The sequence below is a fragment of the Brassica napus genome, chromosome A4 (assembly GCF_020379485.1).
Source record: "Brassica napus cultivar Da-Ae chromosome A4, Da-Ae, whole genome shotgun sequence".
NCBI lineage: Eukaryota > Viridiplantae > Streptophyta > Magnoliopsida > Brassicales > Brassicaceae > Brassica > Brassica napus.
In genome coordinates, this window is record NC_063437.1 from 21736309 (window position 1) to 21762629 (window position 26321).

A 26321-nucleotide genomic window follows, 5' to 3' on the forward strand; every position below is an offset into this window, starting at 1 on the left:
CTCTCTTTCATGGTACATGAGTGTCGTTCAATTTTTTTATAAATTAATTTAGTTTAATTTCATATACTCTCTAAATTAGTGGACTAACCATTATAAAAATCGATATTCTATAGAAAAATAGAGACAACAAAGGTTCCAAACTTCTTCGACCATCACCATATATTAGTACATGAGGCAATTATGCATTAAAGCAATATTGCTATATTTTTTTGTTTTTTTTCTCAAAATTTATGTATTAACCTCTACGAAAGTATTGAATTTTACATTAAACGCTCCATATACTGAAGTCTAAGCTTTTTGGCGTTGTTTTAAAAATTTTAAACCACATTCTGCATTTGTATTAATGTATGTTAAACTCTCTTTATGGTATATGAGAATCATTATAATTTTTCATCAATTAATTTAGTATAACTTTATAATACTCCATAAATCGGTAGAATAACCACTATAAAATCGCTATTTTCTTGAAAAACATAGACAACAAAGACTCCAAACCTCTTTCAACATTATCATATGTTAGTGCAGGATGCAAATATGCATTAAAAACATATTGTCATATTTTTGAATTTTTTTCTCAAAATCTGTGTGTTAACCCCTACGAAAATATTGAGTTTTACGTTAAACGCTCTATATACTGAAACTTATATTTTTTATTGTTGTTCTAAATTTTGTAACGACATTATAAATTTGTATTAAAGTATGTTAAACTCTCTTTTTTGGTATATGAGAATCGTTATAATTTTTTATTAATTAATTTAGTAAAACTTCATAATACTCTCTAAATTGGTGGAATAACCACTATAGAATCACTTTTTTCTTGAAAAATAGAGAAAGCAAAGTCTCCAAACCTCTTTTAATATCATCATATGTTAGTGCATGATGCAAGTATGCATTAAAACAATATTTTCTTATTTGTCTGAAATTTTCTCAAAATCTATGTGTTAACATCTACAAAAAATATTGAATTTTGGTAAATGATTTATATATTGAAACCTATAATCTTTAGTGTTGTTTTAAAATTTCTAATCACATTCTAATTTTTTATTAATGTATGTTAAACTTTCTTTTATGGTACATGATCATCGTTTAATTTTTTTTATAAAAAAATTTAGTAAAATTTCATATACTCCCTAAACTAGTGGATTAACCATTATAAAATCGTTATTCCCTAGAGAAATGGAAACAACAAAGGTTCCAAACCTCTTTGACATCATAATATATTAGTACATGAGACAACTTTGCATTAAAGTAATAATGTTTATTTTTTGAATTTTTCTCAAAATCTATGTGTTAACCCCTACAAAAATATTGAGTTTTACGTTAAACGCTCTATATATTGAAACTTATACTTTTTATTGTTGTTCTAAATTTTATAACGACATTCTAAATTTGTATGAATGTATATTAAAGTCTGTTTTATTGTATATGGGAATAGTTCTAATTTTTATCAACTGATTAGTTAAACTACATAATACTATCTAAATCAGTGGAATAACCACTACAAAATTGCTATTTTCTTTTAAAACGGAGACAACAAAGGCTGTAAACCTCTTTCAATATCATCATATATTACTGCAGGATGCAACTATGCATTAAAACAATATTGTCATTTTTTAAAAAAATTTCTCAAAATCTATGTGTCTCTACCAAAATATTGAATTTTGGTAAATGCTTTATATAGTGAACCTTATAATCTTTAGTGTTGTTTTAAAAAATTTAACTACATTCTAGATTTGTATTAATGTATGCTAAACTCTCTTTCATGGTACATGAGCATCGTTCAATTTTTTTAATAATTAATTTAGTAAAATTTCATATATTCCCTTAATTAGTGGACTAACCATTATAAAATTGATATTTTCTAGAGAAATGGAGATAACAAAGGTTTCAAACCTATTTGACCATCACTTTATATTAGTAAAAGAGGCAACTATGTATTAAAACAATATTGTTATATTTTTGATTTTTTTTCAAAATCTGTATGTTAACCCTATAAAAATTTTGAGTTTTACATTAAACGCTCTATACACTGAAGCCTAAACTTTTTAGAAGTAACAAAAATAATTAATTATTGCTATTCTAAATAAATAAGCAAAAAAAAATATAGAATAACTTTTAATATTTTAATCAATTATTTTAATAATTTTACATAAAAAAAGTTTCAAATATCATACAAACTGAAACAAAAATATATATCATTTAAAACATCATATGTAAAGAAACGGAGAAAATATGTAAGAGTGTACATAGAGTAAAATACGTCAATGGAACAAAATATATGTAATTCCCGATTACTTGGCTAGATAATTAAATTTGCCGAGCTTGATTCCAACAGACTCGATCGACGTTGATTGTGAATATCTTCTGGATGAATATCTTATAATTGAAAACTTGAAAGTGCTTGTCGACCTTATTCCAATTTTTTTTTAAAGGAATAGAAAAGACAAGAACGTTCAGCCACAAGATAAAGATGATTACAGAGTCTTCTTGTTCGTTGATCTGTTTGATAAATAAAACATCAAACAGAAGTTGTTTTTATAAAAGCAAGACTACTTTGAATGTAATCGTTTAAATGATTTACATGGATTTTTTTGTTTGTTTGAGAAATGATTTACATGGATTTGTAAACATGAATCTTTGTAATTTTAACAGTGCAAAACATTCGGATTTGCAACAGGTAGCTTTCATTGCATATGAATGAAAATATGAATCTTGTTGATTAGGAATATAAATTAAAGAATGTAATAAATTGGTGTAATGCGTGATGGTTACATCAATTAACTTATTGCAAACGCTAAGTTAATTATCGTCGCGACCATTGAATAAAACGTAAATCATGGAGTCTGCTTGTATTAATGAAATTCATTATATTTGTTAATTTGTAGTCCAGTTGACTTGACTTATCCCAATCAATTATATAGCTGCTTATTTACATATACTTTTTGTTTTTTCATATCAACTTTTTCTTTCAATATACTTATATATACACTAATACACATATATAAGTAAATAACTACCCTATTTATGTATATATTCTGTCGAAACAAAGAAAAGTATCCTACATATTACTATTTTGTGTTGTTCAACCTAACTGTTTGATGATATTGTTCATACTTCATACGGTACCTTGACAAATAAGAAAATGAGTTTTAACGGTTCAGCGCCGTCATACGTTGGCGCGTGAGTCTTAACTCTCCAGCCCCATGGGATCGATGCTACTTCGAGTGATGTCACATTTTGTGGAGCCCATGTTCAGTATCTTTGCAGTAAAAATCTAAAACTGAAGTCAGTACTGTACTGGACACGGGAAGCTAGGTAATAACTAGTTTTACCGAATAAGAAAATGGTTTAATTGCCTAGATTTGGTTTTAAGAACCTAGGTTTAACTCAACCAATATAAATAATTCTACAATTCAATTTGACCCGTAGGGCTGTAACCGATACAAAATGATTGTGTGTGCTGTATATTGTAACCGTCAGATTGGAGTATTTTAATATCTGACGAGTTCTTGATTAATCAGTCTTGATTCAGGACTACATAACTTTTCTTTTGCTAAAAAATGTTACAAAAGGACTATATAACTTATAACGGCTTGACACTTTCCCACTCTCAATACGTTTTTCAACCATGGACGTGGGAACGATCAATGAGTTCTCCAATAGGGGTTATCCACAGCTGCGCGCTTCATCATTTTTCTAATGTAATAAGACAAACTTGTCATTTAACTAACGTGATTTGGAAAAGTTAAAAGTAAACTCAACTGTAAACAGGTAATATCAAGATAGCGTGTCCTTTTGTACTTGGTACTACTTATCCACGAGTCAAACTTATATTAATTTACTAACCTCCCTATATTTGCCAGATGACGCTTTGACAGCTATACGATTTAGTACAGAGTAAAATTACTAGTTTTATATTATACATTTATATATAAATATTTACCACTATACGTTTCTAAATTTTATCACAAAATTTCTTCTGTGAAATGACTCGGATATTAGTTGACCTTTGATAACTAATAATCCTGTTAGCCACATGATTGTTGCTATCAGTTTATAATTCATCTGCCGCTAAAACGTGGTGTTTAAAACTAGAATATTCTTATATGTATATAAAGATTCCACAGGAAATATTTATGTGTTAGATCGTACATTACAACATATATTTTTGTTAACAAGCAATCAAACGGAATTGAACATTAAAAAAAGTTCGTGACAACTCATAATGGCTAATTTTAACAGCGTAAATGAATTTTATGTGGATCTTTGTCGTTCGCTATGATGCGGTCTTGGGTACCCAAGTGACGACAGCGTTTTGTTTTCAGCCGTTGATTTCGTTTACAGATTCGACATATATCATCAGAATCATTCGCTTTCTGGTTACGTCACGTGTGTGAGGTTCGAGGGATGAATTGCGTGATCGTGTCAAGTTTGTGAGCGTGGTATAATTAACATATGCACACTTGGCCTCAGTGGAAAAATGGTTGAGAAATGACCATAGCACCGACCGCCTAACCTGATCAAGCTTAAAGAAGATAAACCAAATGGCACAATGGTTATTTAAGGTCCCACGTGATTCGGTGAACACACAAAATCTCACATTGTCTCATATATATCGTTTGCTAAGTGCTTGTCGACAACGATCAGAGATCTCTCGTGTGTTTCTGATTAGAACTGCCTGGCCGCTGATATAACATCCACTAATGCTTTATCTTATTCTGTCATGGTATGTATATGTTTTGTTTTGTTTCGTTTTCGGTCTAAAACCAGCGAGGATCAGTCCAAAGATGAGACTTGGTCATTAAATAGTCTGACAAGAATTGCAACTTCCCCCAACTTAGAGCTATTTATTCACAATTTGGTCATCATAATAAACATTTAGATGATACATGTAAAAGAAGTATAGCAACAAAAAAAAAAGTATAGCAACATATTACAACATTTGAGATTTGACTATGTTTCATAATAAAATTGTAGAGCTACTTCTACACAGTTAGGTCATCATAACAAAAATTAAAATACATGTAATTATAGAAGTACATGTAATAAAATAAATTGTAATAAATGCATGTGTATTGAACTGAAATGGTAGAAAATGTTTTCGTAATTGTTTTCAAACGTTCTTCTAATATCCACAAACACAACATTCATGGGTATTGACCGGATAATCAACAAAACATGAAAACATTAGTGGGGTTTGTCATCAATACATTCCGCTTCTACACTGGGCAAACTAAAATGTCGCTAATGAGCTTAACAACAAATAATTAATGACCATACATTACAATAGCATAATCTGTGTTTTAAAATACGGTTACAAAATCTGATTTATATTATTTTTGTGGTGTCAAGTGACACCATTGTCTTAACTTGGATCCGCCTCTGAGTCAAACGCATATAAGATTTAGGCATACATTATAACTTATATGACATATAAATTTAGGCGTTAATATTCAATAACCAAAGTATTAGTATTATTATTATTCTATTACTATTTTATATTAACTGTTACTAATTTTATGTATGCATATGATTATAGATATTAGGTTAGTTATTTGAAAATAATTTTGAATTTATAAATTTATCTTATTTACATATTCAAACATGTTTTTATAAATTAAATTATATATATATATATATATATATATATATATATTAAATTATATTTTCTGTTCATTTTCTAAAATTACTGTATATCTTAATTTTTATTTATATTTTATATATTTACCTATCTACCCTTGTTTTAGTTATCTGTGTATACAGCTAGACGCTAAATATAATGTGTATATTACCGTGTGACGAATGCATAGCGTGTTTTTAAACACTAGGTATAGTACCAGACACATATTTTATAACCAAAAGGTATCTGCACACTTATAGTACTTGATATATCCAACAGTGCCAACTATAGTCAAGCAATGATGAAATTTAAACATTAATGGTCGATTTTCAAAAAGTCATTCTTATCAAGTAAAACCTATCCTCTCTTTTTTGACATCTAGAGCCAGGGACGAATCCAGAGTAAATATCTAGTGGGTGCAAAAATTAGTAATGTTCTAAGGGTATGACTGGTTTTCCCGCTACCACCCGCAAACGCAGCTTTTGCGGTTGGTAGCGGTGGTTGGCGTTTTGCAACAATCGCTCAAATCGCTCCAAACCGCTCCAAATCGCTCTGAACCTCATAAATTCAAAAGCTGATTCCAGCTAGCGTTTGCGGTTGCGGGCGGTTGCGGGAGGATAAAAAAAATTTCTTTTTTTTCCAAAACAATATAAATACAAAAATAAAATATTCAATAAAAAAATTAAATTAGAATTATAAAAATGCTAAAATATATCTATTATATTTTAATTAATATTATAAAACTTTTAAATAAAAATATTTTCTATAATTTAAAAAAAATTTAAAGTATAACTTTCTAAATATAACTTTTATATTTATTTTAATATTATTATTTTTGATATTTTTATAATTGTATAAAATGTAAATATTGTTAATTTATTATTTAACCGCTGCTACATTTGGTAGTTAACCAGTCATAAGTATCCTGCAAACGCACCAACTTCTAACCGCAGAACCAGTCGTACAAATCTCTTAAAACCGCTAGAAACCGCAACCACCCGCATCCGCAAACTCCCGCAACCGCAACCGCAACCGCTACGGTTGAACCAGTCAGACCCTAAAGGGGAATCAAACTTGAGCTATCAAGAGGTGCACAACACTATTAAACCAACACATCTAGCTGATTTATTTGGTATCTTTACATACAAAATGTCTAATATTAATAAAATTATGGATGCACATGCCACCATTGTCTAAGCACTAGCTTCGCCCCTGTCTAGAGCCCTCTCCTTTAATATAATTACAAATATCATTTTGGACATACTTCACTCAAGCCTGTTTTGTTAGGATTTCACACAAGTTAAAGATACAAATTATATGTTATATTGTACTGATAAAAAATAGTAGACGTCTTTAACTTAAACTCCATTATATTTTACATTATATATATATATTTGTATTAAAGATGACAACAAAGCTATTTTGAAAATTTTGGTTGAAATAATATTAATATTTGCAAATTCTTCCTTCAATTTTTATTATTTTTTTCTTTCTTTCTTTCCCGAGAGAAAGCTATAGAAATCTACACTAAACTATGTCCGGATATGTAAGAGGGCACATTAAAACTTTTTCGACACTATTTAAAAAAAAACTTATCAATGCATATGCTAGAGTTTCATGTTCACCAAAATAATTTATTTACTTTTTTCAAATATTACATGTTCTCTTCCCTTTTATATTTTAAAGATATCTATCGCCAATGGGCAACCTCTCGATACAATTGATAGGGTTTTGACCATTTTCATTTCTCTATGCTCCCAGTATTCAAAATATACTAAATTAAAGTTAAGATCTATCAAGGGAAAAAAGAGGGTACGCAAGATATGGCGCAACCTGTTTTTCTTTCATGGAAATTCGAGTATACAATTTTAAAAATAAAAACCATTTTAGGAGAATCTAGCAACTTGGTTCAACTTTGTCACACTTTAGATCTCTATGCTAGGGCCACCCACGAAATAATATATTTAAGTAAATTGTTCTGGTTTGCAGAAAGTCACGGTGAATATCATCATCGTAGTTAACATGAATTTAGTAAATCTCGAATTTTAACTAATAATATTAGACACGATAGACATTCGACTAGTGTTTGATGCATATGTATGTTGTGCATGACTAGTGCATCGATAAATTGACAATTATGTTTTTCGGGTTTTCCAAATCAGATCATTGTGCAAACGAAAATAAGATCAACTAATAAATAAACATTGAAAACATTAAAATAAATTTCGCATTTAGCTAATGCACTGATAAAGTCACTTTAAGATTCGATCGAGCGGTCTAAGATGGATGAAGATTTGATTCTGATAAAGTGTATTGATTGAGTCATGTAGACTCAACTTGCATGCAGACTCTCCTCCCCTTGAAGATTCCCTTACCAAAAATCTTTGCATCATTCTCTTTTCCTCCCACTTACACACTTTGAATACATGTACTCAACTAGAGTTCGAATATATATCATATAAGATTTTTGACTGCATCGATATTTGTGATTGTTTCATTATACCAAAAGATATACACAATATCATCTGATTAGTTTTATAATTGGTGAACTTAGATCAACTGATTTTGTTTTCATTTTTCTTACATTTATGTGATCAAAAGATTTGAAGCCATAAATAATCCTAAAATTTTATAACATTGTGACTGTAGAAACTTATGTAAAGGACGTATACAATTGACTCATTAAAAAAATATTTGGTTTCAAATAAGCTTTTTCTGCTATGAACTTTAAGATATTCTTTTGAAATTTTGGGTGCCTCATTTTTATCAACCGTTGGTACCACGTCGTTTCTTTGCCACAGATCCTTTGGGCCTACATGTCTGGCTTTTCACAAACTTTAATATCTTGATTTCAGGTACCTGTGGACAACTTTAATTCAGTTTTATTACAAAAAATGGATTATGTCCTTAAACATGTATGAGGTAAGAAGCTGATGTTAATTGACTTTCATGATTCTTCTCGTGTTCCTAATACCAAAGTTGTCACTAGAGCCAACTTCATCTTGTGTTGATCTTAATACATAATGATGCACAAACTATATATAACATAGAAGATTCTCTCCCTTTGATTCTTTTATTCATCCAAATCAAGCTAGAGACAACAAAGGTTCCAATCCTCTTTGACCTTCATCATATGTTACTGGAGGATACAACTATATATTAAAATATAATTTTTGTTTTTTTGAATTTTTCTCAAAATCTATGGGTTAACCCCTATAAAAATATTGATTTTTTCGGTAAATGTTCTATATACCGAAGCATATGATCTTTAGTGTTGTTTTAAAATTTCTAAACACATTATGCATTTTTATTAATGTATATTAAACTATATTTCATGGTACATGGGCGTCTTTTAAATTTTTTGTCAATTAATTTAGTAAAACTTCAAAATACTCACTAAATTGGTTGACTAACCACTATAAAATCGCTATTCTCTAAAAAAACGGAGACAACAAAGGTTCCAAACCTCTTTGACCTTCATCATATGTTACTGAAGGATGGAACTATATATTAAAATAAAATTTCATTTTTTTGAATTTTTCTCAAAATCTATGGGTTAACCCCTACGAAAATATTGAACTTTTCGGTAAATGCTCTATATACTGAAGCATATGATCTTTACTGTTGTTTTAAATTTTCTAAACACATTCTGCATTTTTATTAATGTATAGTAAACTCTATTTCATGGTATATGTGCGTCGTTTAAATTTTTTGTCAATTAATTTAGTAAAACTTCATAATACCTCCGAAATTGGTTGACTAACCACTATAAAATCGCTATTCTCTAGAAAAACGGAGACAACAAAGGTTCCAAACCTCTTTGACCTTCATCATATGTTAGTGAAGGATGCAACTATGCATTAAAATAGAATTTTCATTTTTTTGAATTTTTCTCAAAATCTATTGGTTAACCCCCAACGAAAATATTTAATTTTTTGGTAAATGCTCTATATACTGAAGCCTATGATCTTTACTGTTGTTTTAAAATTTCTAAACACATTCTACATTTGCATTAATGTATATTAAACTCTCTTTCATGGTACATAGGCGTCGCTTAAATTTTTTGTCAATTAATTTAGTAAAACTTCATAATACTTCCTAAATTGGTTGAGTAACCACTATAAAATCGCTATTCTCTAGAAAAACGGAGACAACAAAGGTTTCAAACCTCTTTGACCTTCATCATATGTTAGTGAAGGATGCAACTATGCATTAAAATAGAATTTTCATTTTTTTGAATTTTTCTCAAAATCTATGGGTTAAACCCCTACGAAAATATTGAATTTTTCGGTAAATGCTCTATATACTGAAGCATATGATCTTTAGTGTTGTTTTAAAATTTCTAAACACATTCTTCATTTTTATTAGTGTATATTAAACTCTATTTCATGGTACATGGACGTCGTTTAAACTTTTGTCAATTAATTTAGTAAAACTTTATAATACTCCTTAAATTGGTTGAGTAACCACTATAAAATCGCTATTCTCTAGAAAAACATGGATAACAAAGGTTCCAAACCTCTTTGACCTTCATCATATGTTAGTGAAGGATGCAACTAATCATTAAAATAGGATTTTCATTTTTTTTGAATTTTTCTCAAAATCTATGGGTTAACCCCTACGAAAATATTGAATTTTTCGGTAAATGCTCTATATACTGAAACATATGATCTTTAGTGTTGTTTTAAAATTTCTAAACACATTCTGCATTTGTATTAGTGTATATTAAATCTATTTCATGGCACATGGGCGTCGTTTAAACTTTTTATCAATTAATTTAGTAAAACTTCATAATACTCCTTAAATTGGTTGACTAACCACTATAAAATCGCTCTTCTCTAATAAAACGGAGACAACAATGGTTCCAAACCTCTTTGACCTTCATCATATGTTAATGAAAGATGCAACTATATATTAAAATAGAATTTTTCGTTTTTTTGAATTTTTTCAAAATCTATGGGTTAACTCTTACAAAAATATTAATTTTTTCGATAAATGCTCTATATACTGAAGCATATGATCTTTAGTGTTGTTTTAAAATTTCTAAACACATTCTGCATTTGTATTAATGTATATTAAACTCTATTTCATGGTATATGTGCGACGTTTAAATTTTTTTGTCAATTAATTTAGTAAAACTTCATAATACCCTCGAAATTGGTTGACTAACCACTATAAAATCGCTATTTTCTAGAAAAACGGAGACAACAAAGGTTCCAAACCTCTTTGACCTTCATTATATGTTACTCGAGGATGCAACTATATATTAAAATAGAATTTTCATTTTTTTGAATTTTTCTCACAATCTATGGGTTAACCCCTACGAAAATATTGAATTTTTCGGTAAATGCTCTATATACTGAAGCATATGATCTTTACTGTTGTTTTAAAATTTCTAAACACATTCTGCATTTTTATTAATGTATAGTAAACTCAATTTCATGGTACATGTGCGTCGTTTAAATTTTTTGTCAATTAATTTAGTAAAACTTCATAATACTCCCTAAATTGTTAACTAACCATTATAAAATCGCTATTCTCTAGAAAAACGGAGACAAAAAAGGTTCCAAACCTCTTTGACCTTCATCATATGTTAGTGAAGGATGCAACTATGCATAAAAATAGAATTTTTATTTTTTTGAATTTTTCTCAAAATCTATTGGTTAACCCCAACAAAAATATTTAATTTTTTGGTAAATGCTCTATATATTGAAGCCTATGATCTTTACTGTTGTTTTAAAATTTCTAAACACATTTTGCATTTGCATTAATGTATATTAAACTCCCTTTCATGGTACATAGGCGTCGCTTAAATTTTTTGTCAATTAATTTAGTAAAACTTCATAATACTCCCTAAATTGGTTGACTAAGCACTATAAAATCGCTATTCTCTAGAAAAACGGAGACAACAAAGGTTTCAAACCTCTTTGACCTTCATCATATGTTAGCGAAGGATGCAACTACGCATTAAAATAGAATTTTCATTTTTTGAATTTTTCTCAAAATCTATGGGTTAACCCCTACGAAAATATTGAATTTTTCGGTAAATGCTCTATATACTAAAGCATATGATCTTTAGTGTTGTTTTAAAATTTCTAAACACATTCTTCATTTTTATTAGTGTATATTAAACTCTATTTCATGGTACATGGACGTCGTTTAAATTTTTTTCAATTAATTTAGTAAAACTTTATAATACTCCCTAAATTGGTTGAGTAACCACTATAAAATCGCTATTCTCTAGAAAACCAGGGATAACAAAGGTTGCAAACCTCTTTGACCTTCATCATATGTTAGTGAAGGATGCAACTATGCATTAAAATAGAATTTTCATTTTTTTGAATTTTTCTCAAAATCTATGGGTTAACCCCCTACGAAAATATTGAATTTTTCGGTAAATGCTCTATATAATGAAGCATATGATCTTTAGTGTTGTTTTAAAATTTCTAAACACATTCTGCATTTGTATTAGTGTATATTAAATCTATTTCATGGTACATGGGCGTCGTTTAAATTTTTTATCAATTAATTTAGTAAAACTTCATAATATTCCTTAAATTAGTTGACTAACCACTATAAAATCGCCATTCTCTAGTAAAGCGGACACAACAAAGGTTCCAAACCTCTTTGAACTTCATCATATGTTAGTGAATGATGCAACTATATATTAAAATAGAATTTTCTTTTTTTTTGATTTTTTTCAAAATCAATTGGTTACGAAAATATTTATTTTTCGGTAAATGCTCTATATACTGAAGCATATGATCTTTAGTGTTGTTTTAAAATTTATAAACACATTCTGCATTTGTATTAATGTATATTAAACTCTATTTCATGGTATATGTGCGTCGTTTAAATTTTTTTGTCAATTAATTTAGTAAAACTTCATAATACCTCCGAAATTGGTTGACTAACCACTATAAAATCGCTATTTTCTAGAAAAACGGAGACAAAAAAGGTTTCAAACTTCTTTGACCTTCATCATATGTTACTGAAGGATGCATCTATATATTAAAATAGAATTTTCATTTTTTTGAATTTTTTTCAAAATCTATGGGTTAACCCCTACGAAAATATTGAATTTTTCGGTAAATGCTCTATATACTGAAACATATGATCTTTACTGTTGTTTTAAAATTTCTAAACATATTCTGCATTTGCATTAATGTATATTAAACTCTCTTTCATGGTATATAAGCGTCGCTTAAATTGTTTGTCAATTAATTTAGTAAAACTTTATAATACTCCCTAAATTGGTTGACTAACCACTATAAAATCGCTATTCTATAGAAAAACGGAAACAACAAAGGTTCCAAACCTCTTTGACCTTCATCATATGTTAGTTAAGGATGCAAATATGCATTAAAATAGAATTTTTATTTTTTGAAATTTTTCTCAAAATCTATGGGTTAACCCCTACAAAAATATTGAATTTTTCGGTAAATGCTCTATACACTGAAGCATATGATCTTTAGTGTTGTTTTAAATTTTCTAAACACATTCTTCATTTGTATTAGTGTATATTAAACTCTATTTCATGGTACATGGACGTCGTTTAAATTTTTTGTCAATTAATTTAGTAAAACTTTATAATACTTCCTAAGTTGGTTGAGTAACCATTATAAAATCACTATTCTCTAGAAAAACAAGGATAACAAAGGTTCCAAACTTCTTTGACCTTCATCATATGTTAGTGACGAATGCAACTATGCATTAAAATATAATTTATATTTTTTTGAATTTTTCTCAAAATCTATGGGTCCCCTACGAAAATATTGAATTTTTCGGTAAATGCTCTATATACTGAAGCCTATGATATTTACTGTTGTTTTAAAATTTCTAAACACATTCTGCATTTTTATTAATTTATAGTAAACTATATTTCATGGTACATGTGCGTGTTTTAAATTTTTTGTCAATTAATTTAGTAAAACTTCATAATACTCCCTAAATTGGTTGAGTAACCACTATAAAATTGCTATTCTCTAGAAAAACGGAGACAACAAAGGTTTCAAACATCTTTGACCTTCATCATATGTTAGTGAAGGATGCAAATATGCATTAAAATAGAATTTTCATTTTTTTGAATATTTCTCAAAATCTATTGGTTACCCCTACGAAAAATATTGAATTTTCTGTAAATGCTCTATATACTGAAACATATGATCTTTAGTGTTGTTTTTAAATTACTAAACACATTCTCCATTTGTATTAATGTATATTAAACTTTATTTCATTGTACATGGGCGTCGTTTAAATTTTTCGTCAATTAATTTAGTAAAACTTCATAATACTTCCTAAATTGGTTGACTAACCACTATAAAATCACTATTCTCTAGAAAAACGGAGACAACAAAGGTTTCAAACCTATTTGACCTTCATCATATGTTAGTGAATGATGCAACTACGCATTAAAATAAATTTTTATTTTTTTTTTTAATTTTTCACAAAATCAGTGGGTTAACCCCTACGGAAATATTGAATTTTTCGGTAAATGCTCTATATACTGAAGCATATGATCTTTAGTGTTGTTTTAAATTTATAAACACATTCTGCATTTGTATTAATGTATATTAAACTTTATTTCATGGTACATAGGCGTCTTTTAATTTTTTTGTCAATTAATTTAGTAAAAATGCATAATACTCCTTAAATTGGTTGACTAACCACTATAAAATCGCTATTCTCTAGAAAAAACGGAGACAACAAATGTTCTAAACCTCTTTGACCTTCATCATATTTTAGTGAAGGATGCAACTATGCATTAAAATAGAACTTTCATTTTTAAAAAAATTTCTCAAAATCTATGGATTAACCCCTACGAATATATTGAATGTTTTCGGTAAATGCTCAATATACTGAAGCATATGATCTTTAGTGTTGTTATAAAATTTCTAAACACATTATGTATTTGTATTAATGTATATTAAACTTTATTTCATGGTACATGGGCGTCGTTTAAATTTTTTGTCAATTAATTTAGTAAAACTACATAATACTCCCGAAATTGGTTGACTAACTACAATAAAATCGCTATTCTCTAGAAAAACGGAGACAACAAAGGTTCCAAACCTCTTTGACCTTCATCATATGTTAGTGAAGGATGCAACTATGCATTAAAATAGAATTTTCATTTTTTTAAATTTTTCTCAAAATCTATGGATTAACCCATACGAAAATATTGATTTTTTCGGTAAATGCTCAATATACTAAAGCATATGATCTTTAGTGTTGTTTTAAAATTTCTAAACACATTCTGCATTTGTATTAATGTATATTAAACTCTATTTCATGGTACATAGGCGTCGTTTAAATTTTTTTAATTAATTTAGTAAAACTTTATAATACTCCCTAAATAGGTTGACTAACCACAATAAAATCGCTATTCTTTAGAAAAACGGAGACAACAAAGGTTCCAAACCTCTTTGATCTTTATCATATGTTAGTGAAGGATGCAACTATGCATTAAAATAGAATTTTTTTTTTTTAATTTTTCATAAAATCCATGGATTAACCCCTACGAAAATATTGAATTTTTCGGTAAATACTCAAGTTGTTTTAAAATTTCTAAACACATTCTGCATTTTTATTAAGGTATATTAAACTCTATTTCATGGTACATAGGCGTCTTTTAAATTTTTTGTCAATTAATTTAGTAAAACTTCATAATACTCCCTAAATAAGTTGACTAACCACAATAAAATCGCTATTCTCTAGAAAAACAGAGACAACAAAAGTTCTAAACCTCTTTGACCTTCATCATATGTTAGTGAAGGATGCAACTATGCATTAAAATAGAATTTTCATTTTTTTAAATTTTTCTCAAAATCTATGGATTAACCCTACGAAAATATTGAATTTTTCGGTAAATGCTCAATATACTAAAGCATATGATCTTTAGTGTTGTTTTAAAATTTCTAAACACATTCTGCATTTGTATTAATGTATATTAAACTCTATTTCATGGTACATAGACGTCGTTTAAATTTTTTTAATTAATTTAGTAAAACTTCATAATACTCCCTAAATAGGTTGACTAACCACAATAAAATCGCTGTTCTATAGAAAAACGGAGACAACAAAAGTTCCAAACCTCTTTGACCTTTATCATATGTTAGTGAAGGATGCAACTATGCATTAAAATAGAATTTTTTTTTTTAATTTTTCATAAAATCCATGGATTAACCCCTACGAAAATATTGAATTTTTCGGTAAATACTCAATATACTGAAGCATATGATCTTTAGTGTTGTTTTAAAATTTCTAAACACATTCTGCATTTTTATTAAGGTATATTAAACTCTATTTCATGGTATATGAGCGTCTTTTAAATTTTTTGTCAATTAATTTAGTAAAACTTCATAATACTCCCCAAATAGGTTGACTAACCACAATAAAATCGTTATTCTCTAGAAAAACAGAGACAACAAAAGTTCCAAACCTCTTTGACCTTCATCATATGTTAGTGAAAGATGTAACTATGCATTAAAATAGAATTTTCATTTTTTAAAATTTTTCATAAAATCTATGGATTAACCCGTACGAAAATATTGAATTTTTCGGTAAATGCTCAATATACTGAAGCACATAATCTTTAGTGTTGTTTTAAAATTTCTGAACACATTCTGCATTTTTATTAAGGTATATCAAACTTTATTTCAGGGTACATAGGCATCTTTTAAATTGTTTGTCCATTAATTTAGTAAAACTTCATAATACTCCTTAAATTTGTTGACTAACCTTTATAAAATCGCTATTCTCTAGAAAAACGGAGACAACAAAGGTTCCAAACCTCTTTGACCTTCATCATATGTTAGTGAGGGATGCAACTATGCATTAAAATAGAATTTTTTGTTTTTTTTGAATTTTTCTCAAAATCTATGGGTTAACCCTACGAAAATATTGATTTTTTTGGTAAATGCTCTATATACTGAAATATATGATCTTTAGTGTTGTCTTAAAATTTATAAACACATTCTGCATTTGTATTAATGTATATTAAACTCTATTTCATGGTACATGGGCGTCGTTTAAATTTTTTGTCAATTAATTTAGTAAAACTTCATAATACTCCCTAAATGGGTTGACTAACCACTATAAAATCGTTATTTTCTAGAAAAACGGAGACAACAAAGGTTTTAAACCTCTTTGACCTTCATCATATGTTAGTGAGGGATGCAACTATGCATTAAAATAGAATTTTCATTTTTTTGAATTCTTCTCAAAATCTATGGGTTAACCCCTACGAAATATTTAATTTTTCGGTAAATGCTCTATATACTGAAGCCTATGATCTTTACTGTTGTTTTAATATTTCTAAACACATTTTATGTTTGTATTAATGTATATTAAACTCTCTTTCATTATACATGGGCATCGTTTAAATTTGTCGTCAATTAATTTTGTAAAATTTCATAATACTCCTTAAATTGGTTGGCTAACCACTATAAAATCGCTATTTTCTAGAAAAACGGAGACAACAAAGGTTCCAAACCTCTTTGACCTTCATCATATATTAGTGAAGGATGCAACTATGCATTAAAATAAAATATTTATTTTTTTGAATTTTTCTCAAAATCTATGGGTTAACCCCTACGAAAATATTAATTTTTTTGGTAAATGCTCTATATACTGAAGTATATGATCTTTAGTGTTGTTTTAAAATTTATAAACACTTTCTACATTTGTATTAATGTATATTAAACTCTATTTCATGGTACATGTGCGTCGTTTAAATTTTTGGTCAATTAATTTAGTAAAACTTCATAATACTCCCTAAATTGGTTGACTAACCACTATAAAATCGCTATTTTCTAGAAAAACGGAGACATCAAAGGTTCCAAACCTCTTTGACCTTCATAATATGTTACTGAAGGATGCAACTATGCATTAAAATAGAATTTTTATTTTTTTGAATTTTTCTCGAAATCTATTGGTTAACCCCTACGAAATATTTAATTTTTCGGTAAATGCTCTATATTCTTAAGCCTATGATCTTTACTGTTGTTTTAATATTTCTAAACACATTCTATATTTGTATTAATGTATATTAAACTCTCTTTCATGGTACATGAGCATCGTTTAAATTTTTCGTCAATTAATTTAGTAAAACTTCATAATACTCCCTAAATTGGTTGACTAACCACAATAAAATCGCTATTCTCTAGAAAAACGAAGACAACAAAGATTCCAAACCTCTTTGACCTTCATCATATGTTAGTGAGGGATGAAACTATGCATTAAAATAGAATTTTCATTTTTTTGAATTTTTCTCAATATCTATGGGTTAAACCCCCTACGGAAAATTTAATTTTTCGGTAAATGCTCTATATACTGAAGCATATGATCTTTAGTGTTGTTTTAAAAATTTTAAACACATTCTGCATTTGTGTTAAGGTATATTAAACTCTATTTCATGGTACATGTGTGTCGTTTAAAATTTTTGTCAACTAATTTAGTAAAACTTCATAATACTCCCTAAATTGGTTGACTTACCACTATAAAATCGCTATTCTCTAGAAAAACGGAGACAACAAAGGTTTCAAACTTCTTTGACCTTCATCATATGTTACTGAAGGATGCAACTATGCATTAAAATAGAATTTTTATTTTTTGAATTTTTCTCAAAATCTATTGGTTAACCCCTACGAAAATATTGAATTTTTCGGTAAATGCTCTATATACTGAAGCATATGATCTTTAGTGTTGTTTTAAAATTACTAAACACATTCTGCATTTGTATTAATGTATATTAAACTCTATTTCATGGTACGTGGGCGTCGTTTAAATTTTTTGTCAATTAATTTAGTAAAACTTCATAATACTGCATAAATTGGTTGACTAACCACTATAAAATCGCTATTCTCTAGTAAAACGGAGACAACAAAGATTTCAAACCTCTTTGACCTTCATCATATGTTAGTGAGGGATGTAACTATGCATTAAAATAGAATTTTCATATATTTTTTGAATTTGTCTCAAAATCTATGGGTTAACCCCTACGAAATATTTATTTTTTCGGTAAATACTCTATATACTGAAGCCTATAATCTTTACTGCTGTTTTAAAATTTTTAAACACATTCTGTATTTTTATTAATGTATAGTAAACTCTATTACAAGTACTTATTACTTATAACAGAATTAGAAAGACTAACTGGGAAAATACCTACTCTTTCTAACACAATTTATACAGACAAAAACCATGAGATTTGAGCTAAAAATCCTGCCAAAATTCTCGCCATCGACGAGTCATTTGCTGGACCAAACACCTCTATATCACGTGATGCAGACTTATAGATTTTGATATCCAATATTAAAACTAAAGATACGTAGTTTTCTCTTCATCTTATAAGTTTATTTAGAGCTTATATAGTTGATGACCAAACATGCCACGATGGGTAATTGCTGCTAGATTGGTCCAAGATGTTAGTATTTGCTTTGAAACCTCTCCAGCCAACAGATGATGTCAAGCAACTATCAGCTGGTTCCACAATGTTCATCAAATGATCTGCTTCTTCTTCAAACCCACCAAAATACTCTCTCTTGATGTGGCTATTGTACCCATAATCATCATGATGACCCTTCGCATACACCTCCATCTCTGGCCTAACCTCCTCCGGTTCGGGCTTCGTGTTCTCTTCCTTTTCTGATTCATGATCCGTGCTGCTTAGAGCTACCACCGTTTGATCACCACAACACTCTCTTCCCTCGTCTTGCTTTGTCTGAATCGCCTCGTTTAGTCTATCCAACTGCATACAAGTTAAAACAACAGCTGATCAATAATATAACCATTAAAACAGAGCTTTATAATAGCCCCTAACCACGGTATGTATATAACCATTAAGCATGTTAAGAACTTAATATTACCTCGGAGACTAAACCTTGATTTTCTTTCTTGAGTGACTCAAACTGAGAAGCCAAGTCGTTGTAGTTTTGTCTGAGAATGTTGAACTCTGTCTCTAGCTGCTTAGATTTCCAACGAGCCCTCTTGTTCTGAAACCATATAGCCACTTGCCTAGGCTGCAAGCTAAGCTCTCTCGCTAACTGAACCTTCTTCCTTGGCTCAAGCCTCGTCTCAGACTCGAACATCATCTCCAGTGATTTGATCTGCTCGTCGCTAAACCTTCTCTGATTTTTCTCGTTGTGACTGCTCTTCTTTATCTTCTTCATGGTCATGAAAGGATCTGCTGACATCATCCCTAAGATGATTTATGATTTTTGTTGCATCTTTTTTTTTTTGGAATCTCTGTTTTTGTGTTGCTGGTTCTCTATATATATATAGATGTGTAGAGGCTGAGATTTTTATGTTAAAATTTGATGATATTATTAGTTTTTCGAATTTCGATTTAGGGGTCATTTGTATATAATAAGATCTAAACTTTAGGTTACTTTTGTAAGTTTTATATTCTTTTTTAGCTAAACGATTTGTGTGTCGACAGGTAACAACAATAGGGGCGGATTTTGGCTGCTTATAGAGTCGTCGTTGTCACTGCTTATGTCGAGTTTCATTTCAACGCAAACTTATCATCTAACTCCGGATCAAGAATTTTTCTACCTTTTTATTTTCTTATATCTTTCGATAACTCTTATTTTATGAAGCTTTCTTAGACCATGTCCAACGGTGGATTTCACCCGGTCCATAAGAGAAATCCTTAAGCATAATTGTAATTAAATACTATTATTAGCGTTAAATCGACGAAGGATTGGTCCGTCGCAGCGGACTTAAGGATTCAATCCTTAGCCACGCGTCACGTGGTGAGTGGATCGAATTTGTGTTTGGTTTGTGTAGGGTCGAAAAAAAAAATCATTCTCGAGCCAAACCGAAAAAAAAAAACTCCTCTTCGACATAAGGCGATTTCGAGACGATTCTGCTCGATCTCTCATCCTCGGCTCGTGTAAGGTAAATCAAAGCTTTAACTCGTAGATTTATCGATTATAGATCACTCTCCATCTTGTTTGTTCTGTATTAAGGGTTTGGTTCTCGGATTCCGACAGATTTGAGAAAATTTTCAAATTAGGGTTTCATAAATATTTGGGGCAAAATCGATTTACGGATTCTTTGGGGGTTTAGATAGGGTTTCCAAACGTTTATGGTTTGTATCGGTCTCGGATCTCCTCTCTTGTTGATTACAGAGAGCTGCTCTTTAACGATTTTGGGGACCGTGTTGCTCAGCTCTTACATGTCAAATCTATTGTTCCTTTTCCGCTTAATGAGAATCAAGATTTTTAGCAAGAGGTCCTTATTGTCAACACTCATCTCTTGTTCCCACATGATTCTCGTTCATGTGCTTTTGATTATTTAACATTGATTGCTGTTGTTCTTTAACATACGTAATTGATTAACGTTGTTCTTACTCGTTATTTGCTGTTGATTTTATTGGTCCTTAACATAAGTGTTTACTTGTTTTGGTTGCAGATAAACGATAATGGGACGATACAGTTACAGCCAGCCTTCTTCCTCCTCACACTCTCCAGACTTAACCTCCCTCCTTGAAGCCGAATGTGAGATGTACGCGGCTGAAGCTGAGATTACTCGGTGGAATGCAGAAGCCAGTGACTGGGAACCATCAGCAGAGGGTGATGATGGCATCCCAAGGACATGCTACTGTGGTTCAGAGCCAGTTCACGGATACTCCCAAACGCCAAAAGATCCATACCGACGTTACATAACGTGCTCCAATGCCGATGATAGAGACTGCCACGTCTGGAAATGGTGGGACGTGGCGGTGGAGGAGGAGCTGAGAGAGTTTCAGAGGGAGCTTAATGCGGTTAAGGGTGAAGCGAATCAACGTGAGCAGAAGTTACTCCGTCTTGAGAAGCAAGTTTCCGAGTTCACAAAGAAGAAATCAGGAGCTAAGCTAATGGTCTTCAGCTTAGTGTTAGGGTTGGTGTTGCTTATTGTGCTAGGTGAGTTACTTCCTTTTATTTTTTCATCTCTCATATGTATTATAAATATTGAAAGTGTGTGAAAGTTGATTGTTTACTCATTTATTTTTCAGGAATACTTGGAAAGGATTCAGAGGATTGGGGCGTACGTGCTTTGTTTCTTTAACGAGGTAATTATATTATTAGTAGTTGTAGTAATTTAGTTTCGAAACCGGAAGGAAAATTAAATGTGCTTTTAGGTTTTGATTTGCTTGGAAAGAAAGTAGTTGTAGTTATTTAGATTCGAAACCGGAAGGAAAGAAAGTGGTTGTAGTAATTTAGGTTTGATTTGATGTGCTTTTAATTAGTCGAGTAGTTAATGAACTCATTTGCTTTCCACCTTCTCAACTGCTCTGATCTGATTGCTATTAATCGAGTAGAAGGCTTACTTAAGCCCTCTGTGTCACTAGTAGAGTGTCACAGAGAAACAATTAAAACAATGGCTAATGGAAAAAATTTTAGTAATCTTCTCTTTAGTCAAATTCCAGTTGACCTTGATTCACCTGAACCTTTTTGGTTCGGTAGTCAAGGTCCTGATGACTCTCCTTTCATGAGTGCTCCCGACGTTCCTGCTAAGTCTCCTGTGAGCTCTTCTCCGGACGTTCGGGCAAAGTCTGGTGTGAATCCAAATGCCTCATGTCCTGAGAGGAGAAAATGGACTCCCAGAGATGATAAAATCCTTATTGGTGCTTGGCTAAACACCAGTAAGGACCCTGTGATGAGCAACGAGCAGAAGTCCACTTCTTTCTGGAAGCGTATAGTAGAGTACTACAACGCAAGTCCTCTCCTCGCTGGGACAGTACCGAGAGAGATCACCTCTTGCAAGCAGAGGTGGTCTAGGATTAACGGCGATGTATCCAAGTTCTGTGGCTGCTACGATGCGGCTCTGAGGGAGCAGAGAAGTGGGCAAAACGATGATGATGTGATGAAAACCGCCTTGGACATTTTCTTCAACACGGTCGGCTACAAGTTCGCCATGGATCACTGCTGGAGGGAGCTGAGATACGACCAGAAATGGTGCTCCCACTATCCTGCTAAGGACGCTGGAAAGGAGAAGCGCAAACAAGCTGTGGAGGTGGATACAGAAGTGGCCGAAGGTGTCGATCCAGAAGTTAGACCTCGCGGGGTTAAAGCGGCCAAAGCTAGTACCAAGAAGAAGAAGAGTGGCAGGGAGGAGGAGTTGTCGAGGCTACATGGGGTTTTAGAAATTAAAGAGAAACTGTCTAAACAAAAGCTTCTTGATCGTTTACTAGCTAAGAAAGAACCTCTCTCAGATATGGAAAACAGTCTCATGCTCAAACTAATGTCCGAAATGATATGATCTATTTTCAATCTTGCTTTTGAGGTAGAACTGTTTGTGTACTGATTGTTTTTTAATGGTTATGACACGGTACTAACTCTTGTCACTCTGTTTTGACAGGTTCGCATGTGGGAAGGAGTCACGGGTCTTTATCTGATGGAGTAGGAATCACGGGTGATGGAGTAGGATTCACGGGTGATGGAGTAGGAATCACGGGTGTAGTTGTATGAGTCACGGGTCACTCTCTCTAGCATATGTATTATAAGTAGTAGTTGTAGTCTTTGCAGTGTAGTCTCATTGTTTTCCTCTTGAGAGTCAAGTTCATGTTTTCAGAGAGTTTCTAAAGTACTCTCATTGTTTTCCTCGGATCATATGTACCATTTCACGGATCATATGTAAGCTTCACTTTGTATCAAAACTTATGTAACATTATATTCTTCTTTGTATCAAAACTTATGTAACATTATCTTCTTCTTTGCTTACATAATCTTGTTTACATAATCTTCTCTTTGTATCAAAACCGCTGCACATAATCTTGTTTACATAATCTTGTTTACATAATCGGCTGATAGAATATAACTGTTAATAATCATGCTAACATAATTTTGTAAACAATCTTGTTAGTAATCTTGTTATTAATCTTGTTTACATATCTCTTTGATCCATCTTTGTTAATAATCTTGTTATTAATCTTGTTTTAGATATGCACATTTGATTCCTCTTTCAACATTCCACGTGAAGGTTACATCGTACAATACAGTGAGACACTTGTTCTTTTGGTGCTGAGATCTTCATCGTCAAACCGGTTAGTAAAATCACAAACGGTTTGTAAAATCACAAACCATCAAATTTTTTTTTTTTTTGTAATATGACTAGTATTTTAAATAACAGCTCAAAACTAAAGTTCTATAATAATCGTAATATGACTATTTAAAAAAAAAAATGTGCATATCTAAAACAAAATAAAATTTTATTTATCTTTAAAGTTCAATAATATTCCTAATATGAGAATGTTCAAAATTAAAGTTTTATAATATTGTTAATATGATAAACTTTATTTTAAAAAGTTCAGAATTAAAGTTCAATAATATTCCTAATATGAGAAGGTTCAAAATTAAAGTTTTATAATATTGTTAATATGATAAAAATTTGTTGATGAAAGGTTCAAACTTAAAGTTTTATAATATTGTAAATATGATAAACTCTATTTAAAAAAGTTCAAAATTAAAGTTTTCTATGATTAACATATTAGGACTTCTTAAAATGTCAACATCTTCATCCGATGGTCTAGACGAAAGAATAGACGAACTTGTTGATGAAATAGTTGAAGATTACTACAACGACATAGTGGAGGACCAACCCGATGATGAGGCGAACCGTGCTTATATTGAACGAGACCGTGAAGGAGGAGATGATCAGTTATGGAATGACTACTTCAGTGAAGACCCGACATACTCGGCACAAATATTTAGAAGACGTTTCCGCATGAACAAGAATTTATTCCTGCGTATTGTCAGAGCCCTCAAGCAGAACTTTATATTCTTTCAGCAGAGAAAAGATGCAACCGGTAGGTGGGGTCTATCATCACTTCAAAAGTGTACGGCGGCTATTCGTCTGCTTGCTTATGGTACAGCGGCTGACTCGGTTGACGAATATCTCCGACTTGCGGACACTACAGCACACTCTTGTTTACATCATTTCACTGACGCAGTTATACACTTATTTGGTAATGAGTATCTACGACGACCCACAAAGGAGGATCTTCAACGACTACTCTATATTGGAGAGCAACGCGGTTTTCCAGGGATGGTCGGGAGCATTGACTGTATGCATTGGGAGTGGAAAAACTGCCCAACCGCTTGGAAAGGACAATACACACGTGGATCCGGAAAACCGACGATTGTTTTAGAGGCTGTAGCTTCACAAGATCTTTGGATATGGCACGCTTTCTTCGGTCTTCCAGGTACCTTAAACGATATTAATGTCCTCGATCGGTCTCCGGTTTTTGACGATATCTTAGAAGGTCGAGCTCCGAGGGTAAGGTACATGGTCAACGGACACATGTATAAGTTGGCATACTATCTCACGGACGGTATATATCCAAAGTGGTCAACATTTATCCAATCTATCACACTCCCTCAATGTCCCAAACAAGCGTCATTTGCTAAATGGCAAGAAGCAGCCCGAAAAGATGTCGAGCGGGCATTTGGAGTATTGCAAGCTCGGTTTGCGATAGTGAAAAACCCGGTTCGTACATTGGACAGAGAGAAGATAGGGAAGATTATGAGAGCATGTATCATACTACACAATATGATAGTTGAAGATGAACGAGATGGTTATACAAACCGGGTTAATATTTCAGATTTTCAAGAAGGAGAATCTTCGAGAACCTCGGAGGTCCTAAACGAAATTCCTACATTGTTCAATGATACATTTCCCGACCGCAATGATCTTCGTGATAGGCAAACTCATGATCGATTGAAGAATGATTTGATCGAAAACATTTGGAATAAATTTGGTAATCAAGATTAATAATTAGTTCTCTTTGGAATATTATTAAATCATTGTATCTTTTTTTTTAATAATGCAATTAATAAAATTTCAATTTTAATTTTTTTAAAAAAATAATATTATTTTATTCCTAAGGACTCATTTTTCAGGATCACCATTGGACGAGTATTTTAGATCCGAATCCTTAACTAATGAAAAAAAAAAAAAAAAAAATTTATGCTTAAAATATTGTTAAGGACTCAAGTGGGAGTATCACCATTGGATATGGTCTTATAATATTACTTCTAAATTTGTTTTTCCAAAATTATCTTCTTGGGTGATAGAATTTACAACGCCTCTTTTTCTTCTTGGGCAAATCATTTGTGAAGTTTTTCACCAAATGGAGTGATATGTGTTTTTAACAAAAAAGCGTTTTAATAATTCTTCAGGAATCAAGATTTCAAAATATTTTTTTGTTATGTTTTACCTTTTCTCCAAAAATAAAAAAGAAATTATGCTCGTCATACAAAAATTAATAGAAGACCAGACTTTTATGTTTATTTCAAACAGGAAACAAGATCATAGACTTTGTTTCTTCACGGTAACGACAACGATAATAATTTAACAAATATTAGTACTAGTAATGTGAAAACCAGCTTTTATTCTTGCTTTTGTGATTAGTTTACGGTTTACGTACCCCTTTGCTTGTCGGAGATTATTTTGCCTAATTAATACAAACAACCAATTAAATTGGGCCATCTAGGCGTGACATTTACAAACCCTAGTTTTATGTAATACATAAATCTGATCCTTGGAAGAAAGGAAAAATATTTGACATGGTAAAAATAAAATAAAGAATTAATGTCATTTCAATTGAAATTTCTCTCTATATCTAAGAAAACATGTACATTAGATTGAAAATTTTGAGAAGTTGCGATCAAAACCATCAGGTTCGGCCACTGAAAACTAGCCAACTAGTTGTAAT

At 30.9% G+C, this 26321-nt stretch overlaps 3 protein-coding genes across 4 annotated transcripts; 2 read left to right on the forward strand and 1 right to left on the reverse strand.

Moving 5' to 3' along the window:
• Nucleotides 1-18689: 18689 nt before the first annotated feature.
• Nucleotides 18690-19923, reverse strand: LOC106345698 (homeobox-leucine zipper protein ATHB-7-like). Its single transcript, XM_013784867.3, has 2 exons — nt 19489-19923; nt 18690-19370 (listed from the first exon to the last, which is right to left on the reverse strand). Exons 1-2 carry the CDS (start codon nt 19816-19818, stop codon nt 18987-18989), a joined length of 714 nt encoding a protein of 237 aa, XP_013640321.1. The 5' UTR covers nt 19819-19923; the 3' UTR covers nt 18690-18986.
• A 50-nt stretch (nt 19924-19973) lies between these two features.
• Nucleotides 19974-24328, forward strand: LOC106446372 (glutathione S-transferase T3-like). 2 transcript variants are annotated; one of them, XM_013888085.3, is made up of 4 exons: nt 20159-20521; nt 21038-21528; nt 21621-21677; nt 22967-24328. In XM_013888085.3, exons 2-3 carry the CDS (start codon nt 21048-21050, stop codon nt 21671-21673), a joined length of 534 nt encoding a protein of 177 aa, XP_013743539.1. In that variant the 5' UTR covers nt 20159-20521; nt 21038-21047; the 3' UTR covers nt 21674-21677; nt 22967-24328. The 2 variants fall into 2 exon arrangements, with proteins under 2 accessions (XP_048634796.1, XP_013743539.1); XM_048778839.1 differs by having other exon boundaries at nt 19974-20521; nt 21621-24328.
• LOC106448449 lies at nt 24110-25378 on the forward strand. The gene is made up of 3 exons (XM_013890333.1): nt 24110-24671; nt 24810-25139; nt 25209-25378. The coding sequence occupies exons 1-3, from the start codon at nt 24110-24112 to the stop codon at nt 25376-25378; spliced, it is 1062 nt and encodes a 353-aa protein (XP_013745787.1).
• The last annotated feature ends 943 nt before the right edge of the window (nt 25379-26321 follow it).

Excerpts from the sequence above, each read along its gene's own strand:
- LOC106345698 (XM_013784867.3), bottom strand. The coding sequence starts at position 19,818 with ATGATGTCAGCAGATCCTTTCATGACCATGAAGAAGATAAAGAAGAGC. Across the intron at positions 19,371-19,488 it reads ATCAAGGTTTAGTCTCCGAG|TTGGATAGACTAAACGAGGC; the intron begins GTAATATTAAGT and ends ACTTGTATGCAG.
- LOC106448449 (XM_013890333.1), top strand. The coding sequence starts at position 24,110 with ATGTCAACATCTTCATCCGATGGTCTAGACGAAAGAATAGACGAACTT. Across the intron at positions 24,672-24,809 it reads GATGGTCGGGAGCATTGACT|GTACCTTAAACGATATTAAT; the intron begins GTATGCATTGGG and ends TCGGTCTTCCAG. Across the intron at positions 25,140-25,208 it reads AGGGAAGATTATGAGAGCAT|ATTTTCAAGAAGGAGAATCT; the intron begins GTATCATACTAC and ends TTAATATTTCAG.
- LOC106446372 (XM_048778839.1), top strand. The coding sequence starts at position 21,866 with ATGAACTCATTTGCTTTCCACCTTCTCAACTGCTCTGATCTGATTGCT.